The sequence below is a fragment of the Arabidopsis lyrata genome, assembly GCF_000004255.2.
Source record: "Arabidopsis lyrata subsp. lyrata unplaced genomic scaffold ARALYscaffold_7, whole genome shotgun sequence".
Taxonomy (NCBI): domain Eukaryota; kingdom Viridiplantae; phylum Streptophyta; class Magnoliopsida; order Brassicales; family Brassicaceae; genus Arabidopsis; species Arabidopsis lyrata.
The window spans coordinates 1,177,403-1,186,450 of record NW_003302549.1 but is presented as its reverse complement, the minus strand read 5'-3'; the positions used below and the strand labels follow the sequence as shown (position 1 = coordinate 1,186,450).

Sequence of the window (9,048 nt, the reverse complement as noted above, 5' to 3'; positions counted from 1 at the left end):
GTATATATTTATATAAACTCGTGGGGTTAAAATTTAACGCGGTTAAATAATTTTGTTACGTCCAGTGACGACTGTTAAGTTTCGGGTTCGAAATTACCAAGTTTTTAAAAACGATAGTTTTAAAAGACAATCGAAATTAAATGAGGTATTTTTATTCCAAATTTAAAAACACATGTATTAAACGGCCAAAACAAATAGATGGCGGTTTTTTCGGGTTTTTTGCCGGTTAAAATTTAACGCCGTTAAATAATTCCGTTATGCCCAGTAACGACTGTTAAGTGTCAGGTTCGAAATTACCAAGTTTTAAAAAAACGATAGTTTTAAAAGATAATCGAAACTAAATGAGGTATTTTTATTCCAAATTAAAAAACACAGGTATTAAATGGCCAAAAAAAAATAGATGGCGGTTTTTTCGAGTTTTTTCCCTTTTTTTTTTTTTGACAATAACAATAAGTAAGAAGGTGGTTATGTAAATAATGAGAAATTGAAGGACCGTTGACCGAGACTATTGCAATAGAAAAAAACAACGGATACTTCGGGGACGCCACGTTGGACCAAACCCATTGGTTGTTTTCGGACTCAAAAACATTGATTGCTTTATGTCTTTTTATACTCCCTTCGTTTCGTTTTAGTTGTCGTTTAAGGTTTTTGCATACAAATTAAGAAAAGCATTAAATTTTCTGTTTTACCCTTTATTAATATATTTTATAAAAAAATTCATTAGCCAAAACATTAAAACAGTAGGGATAAAACTGGAATTTTCACCAAACATTTGCATTGAAAACCTAAAACGACAACTATTATAAAACAAAATTTAAATCCTAAAACGACAACTAAATTGAAACGGAGGGAGTAATTCGTTTGGTACCGAGTAATTTGCTTATGTCTCTGTTCATCATCCTAGTTGAATAACTAGTGCTTTTTTTATTCTTCTCCAATTGAATAATGCGTTTACCTTGACTGACTCCATGGAAAATGACACTTTTATTAAAGTTGGTATGCGGTTTTGGGCTTCTCATGGGCCTTTATAGGCTTAATCGACGTTTTGCATAATATCTTCAGCAGTAAACTTTAGTCACTCTTATCTTTATCCGCAACATGACGTCTCTTAGCTTTCTTCTCAAGCAATGTATTACGATCTTTATCAAGTTTCAATTTCGTAATCACAACTTTCCAAGCATTCAAACCAACATTAACCGTTGTTCCATTAACTTTTCTCTCTTGTGATTCTCTCAACATGATCACCCATTTCCGTGAGTAAACTTGCACCCTTTGTAAGATCCACGAACCACTTGTACAACGTCGTATGTTCTCACTGAAATTGAACGGACGTTGTACTTTTGTCGGAGATCGGCGGAGGGTTGTGCACGATCATTATCACTCGTCTTTCGCTCGATGGCTCTGCGAAATGCGCTTTACGGTTATTTCTCCGTGATGATGTCACTCTTTTATTGAGCTTAATCTTCTTCCCTTTTTAGGCTGATTCTTGAGTTCTTGTATCTGATAAATTGAATTAGGGTTTTTTTTTTGGCGAGACGGTGTTGTTTTTGAGATTACTATACGACCTTCATAACACGGCCTTATTTGTTATTGGGCTTTAGGGCCTAGCAAATTTTGGGCTCTGGTATACATTTGCTTCTTCAAAACAATTGTGACGCTTTCTCAAATTAAAAGACAAAAAAAAAAAAAAAAAATGTGGTATATGTTCACGATGTGTTGGATGTTGAAGTTGTTCGTGTGGTTGTGGTCTCGAATTGTCCCTTCCATGGAAGTTAGTTCGTTACCTCATGAGTGGAAGATATTAAGTGATCTGCTTGATAAAATTCACAGCTTAGCAATGTGGATTTGAAGATTGTAATATTCACTTGGTCGAGGTTTTGTCTATTGCCATTGCTCTTTCTCGCAATATGAATGCGACTAGGATGGCCAGTTTGGTTTCATAATCAAGTGATGGACGAAGCTTGTTGATTAGATATATGATGTGTAACGAAACCCGTTAACCAACTCACATTTTTCTTTCATAAAAAGTTTTAAACAGGTCTAGACATCATATTGTACGTTAATGAGCTAAAAAATTGTGTAATTTCAAGAATAGATTTAATTAACAAACTCTTATAGATTTCTGTGATTTTACACCAATCTTATCATCGACCTCCATAATTTTGGTATGCCGTACAATTTTGGTAAAAACTTTAGCTGGTGTCAACTGTCACGTATATGTAGTTTTAGTGGGAATAGTCATGTCAAAATTATTAGTTTGAGTTAGGTTGATTGAGTTGGTTCTAATAATGTGTGATATTTTCTACATCATTTGCTCTACATTGTTCCGATTTAGATTTTACAAAATGGTACGAAATTGGTCACCTAAAAATTTGATTTATGTGATTGATGGGAGACCTACAGATTTTTTCTTTTTTCTTTTTTTGTCTATGGCTTATTGAATTTGAAGGGATAACCAAATAATTTTATACAAATATCCGATTGTCTCATTGTACACAAAAAGAAAGAAGCATGAATTCAAAAACTCATCATCATGTACCAACCGAAAAATAAATATTAACTCTAACCATGGAGAAGATGTTTTCTCGAAATACATATCTTAGCATATATGCATAGCAAACGAATTAGTAAATAAATGTGGGTTTATATGTTGACAAACAAATTATACATAAACAGTGTAATTATACTATGTCTGTTGGTGTTATGTATAAAACGCAGTGGCACATATGACGAAATTAGTATCGACTATATGTATATATAATTATATACTATATGAAAAACTAATATATTCTTCAAAAGATTAAGATGGGACTTTTCCTAGAATGCAAGAACAGATTTCGAGAAATTTCATAAGAAACGGAATTGCAAAACTCGATAGGTTTCGAAGAAAGGGACAAAGAAGCAGAGCGTGGGGTTCCTTCTAATAATTGTAGAAGAAACTCAAGAGAACATTTGATCTACCAGAGATGGTGATGACTCATGACCGTACATATACATATCTACTGCATTATGTCTAGCCTAGGCTATAATGGAGATTTATGGTATATTTCATCACTTTATTCATTAATTAGTTTTTTATTTTAGCATGACAAAGCATATATCTAAATATGTCCGAGATTTTGCTAAATATTGAGAGTTATGTAAGTATAGGTTTGATTGTTAATATACAAACTAACATCATAATTGTGCGATTCTAGATTATTATTTTCCCTTCAATTTATAGTGTTACGTGGCAATCAATTTATTCCGATTTTGAGACTTTGGGATTTTAAACGAAATTAAACAATAATGGGCATGAGCTCCGGGGTAGACAAGAATGCTTTGTATCGAGACAAACGAGAAAATCATGATGAGCCTATGCATTGAGTGCCGTTGGTTAATTAGGGGTTCGCATATACATAAACCAATAGACATATGGATAAATATGAACACACACATCAAAAAAGTAGAAAATCTAAATAAGGATAGAGAATAATAAGACCTCAGGTGGGAGATGCAAAGAGAGGACAGTGAAGGGTATATATATATATAGACTCTATACAAAAATGGCATGACTTAGTGGAGAGGGTTTTAAATTGAACAATAGGATTGAAGAACAAGAAAACAAAGAAGCATGCCCTAGATTTCTGAAATAATAATTACACCTTGCTGTTTATATAAGGGAATAGAATATGACACATTGGTTGGTTTCTTACGGGTAAATGTGTGAAAAAAATATAGTAATAAAAGAGAAAATCTAAAATAGTAAAGAGGTATATATGGAGAAGAAGAGAGAAAAGGGAAAAATAGTGGCAGAGAATGGAGAGAGGTTAGGAGGCAAAGGCAAATGTGGAGCTTTGATGATGTTGATGCACGCCGTCAGCTTTTCTTCACGCCTGCTCCCACTCACTCACACCTATAAACATTCTCTCTCTATTTTATAATTATATTCCCATGTCTCTATGTAAATGGTGACCACTTAAGTATGTATATACTATATATCATGTATACTAAGATATCTTATAGGTATCATACAAAATGTTCATGAAACTTAGGCAATTTCAATCTACTTGGTCATTGTAGACGTTTTCACATGTTTTGATAATTAGTCTGAATTTCGACCCGAATTCTCCGATTATCAACAAAAATATATCAGTGTATAAAAAATGTAGAATGTTCAAACTATAATGCAAATATAAATCAAAGTATATTGAATTTTGATATTAGAAAAATAATTGATTAAGAGAAAATAGAGACTTCATGCACCTCTGTTGATAATGATTAATAACGTAGTCGCAGATTGTCTAAAAACTTCATGAGTTGGTGTTTTGATTGGTTAGAATTGGTATTAGTAGGACATGGTTCCTAACTTTTTTTTTAGAGGATGCGTAAAGAGTCTTTTTATTTTACACCAGTTGGGATAGTACTTGAAAACTTGGTTTCATGTATTTGGCCTATATATAAACAAACATCGTAATTATTTACGGCTTTGTTTCGAAATTTTACCCCACATATATATAAGTATATAACATGCATGTCGTTTTCAGATTCATATGATGAAGGATCCACGTAAGTGGTACTCCTACAATATTGCATGAGAGAGATATGTATTATAAATTTAATTAGAAGAAGAAATAAGAGAGAAGGTTACTCGGGTGGATCGATGTGAAAAAAGATGGAAAAGCGAAACCCACTAAGCCATTACATGATATCGACCTTCTTATCTTTTTCTTCTTTATTTTATTTTTCTCATCATCTTTTTGTCAGGACTTTTTTTCTACTTAATGAAACCTCCAAACTATCTAACTAATACACTTTCATGTAAATAAGCAAAAATATAAGCTATTTTTCATATTTTATAATTTGTAACTAGAAAATATATATACTCTATAATTTTGTTAGTTTAATGAACATTTTCAATACTGCAAAAAGTAGGATCACTATGTCCAAATAAATTTCAGTTAGCTAGGGACTAGGGTTATAGTAAAAACAAAATACATTCTTAATTTGCCCCAAAAAAAAAGAAAGAGAGAGGAGAATATTGTTCAAAAGCGGTCTCTTCTCTCTCTAATTATGTTTTCACTAAACCCAATTAGATTCAAACAGTCTACTAATTCCAAAAGATAAACATGGGACAACAATTCGATGCAAACATCCTCTTTTCATGCTCTCCTTTTGTCTTTTAAATTACTAATAAAAACTCACAAATCCACCAAACCCATTCTCTACAACTCACATTCATCTAGATTTACCCACTCCCACCGAGAAACATAAGAAAAAAAATACATATATAAATATACAAGACAACACATGATGCTGATGCAATATACACAACAAAGTATTAAATCTTAGATATTGTGGGTCTCCCTTCCTCTATTCATTTTCTTATTCATTAAAGGAAACAAAAAAAATGGATACTCTCTTTAGACTAGTCAGTCTCCAACAACAACAACAATCCGATAGTATCATTACAAATCAATCTTCGTTAAGCAGAACCTCCACCACCACTACTGGCTCTCCACAAACTGCTTATCACTACAACTTTCCACAAAACGACGTCGTCGAAGAATGCTTCAACTTTTTCATGGATGAAGAAGACCTTTCCTCTTCTTCTTCTCACCACAACCATCACAACCACAACAATCCTAATACTTACTACTCTCCATTCACTACTCCCACCCAATACCATCCTGCCGCGTCATCAACCCCTTCCTCCACCGCCGCAGCCGCAGCTTTAGCCTCGCCGTACTCCTCCTCCGGCCACCACAATGACCCTTCCGCTTTCTCCATCCCCCAAACTCCTCCGTCCTTCGACTTCTCAGCCAATGCCAAGTGGGCAGACTCGGTCCTTCTTGAAGCGGCACGTGCCTTCTCCGACAAAGACACCGCACGTGCACAACAAATCCTATGGACGCTTAACGAACTCTCTTCTCCGTACGGAGACACCGAGCAAAAACTGGCTTCTTACTTCCTCCAAGCTCTCTTCAACCGCATGACCGGTTCAGGTGAACGATGCTACAGAACCATGGTAACAGCTGCAGCCACAGAGAAGACTTGCTCTTTCGAGTCAACGCGCAAAACTGTACTCAAGTTCCAAGAAGTTAGCCCCTGGGCCACGTTTGGACACGTGGCGGCAAACGGAGCAATCTTGGAAGCAGTAGACGGAGAGGCAAAGATCCATATCGTTGACATAAGCTCAACATTTTGCACTCAATGGCCGACTCTTCTAGAAGCTTTAGCCACGAGATCAGATGACACCCCTCACCTAAGGCTAACCACAGTAGTCGTGGCCAACAAGTTTGTCAACGATCAAACGGCGTCGCATCGGATGATGAAAGAGATCGGAAACCGAATGGAGAAATTCGCTAGGCTTATGGGAGTTCCTTTTAAATTCAACATTATTCATCACGTTGGAGATTTGTCTGAGTTTGATCTCAACGAGCTAGATATTAAACCAGACGAAGTCTTGGCCATCAACTGCGTAGGCGCGATGCATGGGATCGCTCCACGTGGAAGCCCTAGAGACGCTGTGATATCGAGTTTCAGAAGGTTAAGACCGAGGATTGTGACGGTTGTAGAAGAAGAAGCTGATCTTGTCGGAGAAGAAGAAGGTGGCTTTGATGATGAGTTCTTGAGAGGGTTTGGAGAATGTTTACGATGGTTTAGGGTTTGCTTCGAGTCATGGGAAGAGAGTTTTCCGAGGACAAGCAACGAGAGGTTAATGCTAGAGCGTGCTGCGGGACGTGCGATCGTTGATCTTGTGGCTTGTGAGCCGTCGGATTCGACGGAGAGGAGAGAGACGGCGAGGAAGTGGTCGAGGAGGATGAGGAACGGTGGGTTTGGAGCGGTGGGGTATAGTGATGAGGTGGCGGATGACGTCAGAGCTTTGTTGAGGAGATATAAAGAAGGTGTTTGGTCGATGGTACAGTGTCCTGATGCCGCCGGAATATTCCTTTGTTGGAGAGATCAGCCGGTGGTTTGGGCTAGTGCGTGGCGGCCAACGTAAAGGGATTTTTTTTTGTTTACATAAAAATTTCGCACGCTCGCTTTTTACTTGAGATGGTTTCACACGTGTGGTGATGGTTGATGATGGGTTTTGAGATTGAGAGAGTTACGATTATTATGATGATGCAGTTCATAATTTGAATTTGGCTTTTGGAATAGGACTAATTAAGTAATTATGATCATTGAGGAGGGTTTCAAGGTTCATACAATTCGTGATTTTTTGTTTTGTTTTTGGTATTTATTTTAAAAAATCTATTTTGGAATGAAATTTGTGATTACTTTTGTTTATCCGAAAGAATAGCGTTCATTTTCTCCTATAATGAATTTATTGTCCTTCGATACACGATAACACGAAAAGATCAAAACTATATAAATTACGGGACTTTCTTTCTAGATACGTGAGCATATCGTGTTTTATAATTCAAAGACTACCAATAACTCTCAAATTCAACAGCAACTAAAAACAAAAAACTGATTCAGTTCTATAATTATTCCATGTTTTTTTTGTTGAATATATATAATTACACATTATTCCATGTTTCTAATAAAAGCATGTTCACTACTTCACTTGATCTTGGTTCTTGGATATATAAATAGAATCTTAGGACAGCTACTTTGGTTGGGGAATCTCTTCGTTGGAATCTCGTGAATGCACCTCTAGTGGCTTGCACGCTTCTGAAATGTATATTAACATGTTTTTGATCATTCATATTATTCGATCTATCTATGTAGCGTGCGATTAATATAGAGGTGAACATGGCTATCACACAAAGAAGCTTATATGTAACTTTGCCATAATTTTATTTGCGAATTTCTACGTGATCATATTGGAACATTGGAATGTACGGTTAGACCTTAAAAGCACTTTGTCAACTGCATGCAATGCATCATCTGTGTTGGGAATTTATTGACAACTGTGTAGGCTAACCAAGGATCAATGTTATGAGCCAAAATTTTATACTTATTCACAGTTTAATTTCTGATATGTGGTAGTCATTGTAAAAGCAAAAAAAAAAAAAAAAAAAAAAAAAACTCAGTTGTTTTATTTTTATAGACGAAGATTAATTTCACAACATTATACTTATTCATTTGTCGTTCTTGTGAAGTATATATACCATTAATATATATTTTACCTTTTTTAATAATGGCTCTTTCACCTTTTGCTTTATAAAAGAGATAAAGGGACCAGTCTTTTATTTGATTCATACATATAAAATGTATACATATATTATGTCTTCAATGGATTACACATGCATATACCTACGAATGTTCATGGCCCCGCTTACCCATCATGTTTTTATTTAGAAAACAGCCCATAAAAAGTAAATAATTGAAATAAATAGTTAAATCCATTGATACAAACGTTTATATAGCATTCCTTTTTGAATTATAAATATGAAAACAGTAGTGGGAACTGCTTTTGAGATATGTGGCTGGTTTCACTACAAGTCCTCTCTCCCTGCATCTTTTGATGAGGCTTTTGCCTCCCCCATGTTAATATCGGTACGATCTTTTTAGCTTCGCTTTTTAAGCTAATCTTTTTATAAAATTTATCTTCTTTTGGTCTGTTTTCTTGTTTATAAAGTCATGCAAAAAGCAAATTAGTAAATTAAAAGTCTATTGGTTGGCCCAATTTTGCTTTAACTAGAATCAAAACCTTGTTGGGTCCACTGTGTACCACGACTTGACCATTACACACATCTGATCTAACTACAAAATGCCTAAATTCGTAGGGAATATCTCTAATATTAATCGTATGAAGAATTGAATGATGTAAGAAACAAAAACAAAATTTGTAAATAGAGAAATGAAAATAAGTATCTCATTTCCTTAGTTAAGATAAATGAGCTTTGTAGAATGAATCTGATAGAATAGTCTTTTGAGTTTTGATCTACCTAAAAAAAAAAAACATGAATAAAAATGATAAAACAAAGAATATAATGTGGCATTATATGCATTGATTATTAAAAATTATCACAAATAAACATGATGTTCTAATTGTTTATCAGTTTAATGTCGAGTTCAAACAGGAAAAAAATGACTTCATTAGCTAAAGTAGTCTTT

At 34.8% G+C, this 9,048-nt stretch overlaps 1 protein-coding gene and 1 pseudogene across 1 annotated transcript; one reads left to right on the top strand and one right to left on the bottom strand.

The window, feature by feature from the left end:
- Nucleotides 1-859: 859 nt before the first annotated feature.
- On the bottom strand, nucleotides 860-2,158 carry LOC110226103 (annotated as a pseudogene).
- Nucleotides 2,159-5,075: 2,917 nt separating this feature from the next.
- LOC9305049 (protein SHORT-ROOT) lies at nucleotides 5,076-7,272 on the top strand. Its single transcript, XM_002868932.2, has one exon. It carries the CDS (start codon nucleotides 5,390-5,392, stop codon nucleotides 6,983-6,985), a length of 1,596 nt encoding a protein of 531 aa, XP_002868978.1. The 5' UTR covers nucleotides 5,076-5,389; the 3' UTR covers nucleotides 6,986-7,272.
- The last annotated feature ends 1,776 nt before the right edge of the window (nucleotides 7,273-9,048 follow it).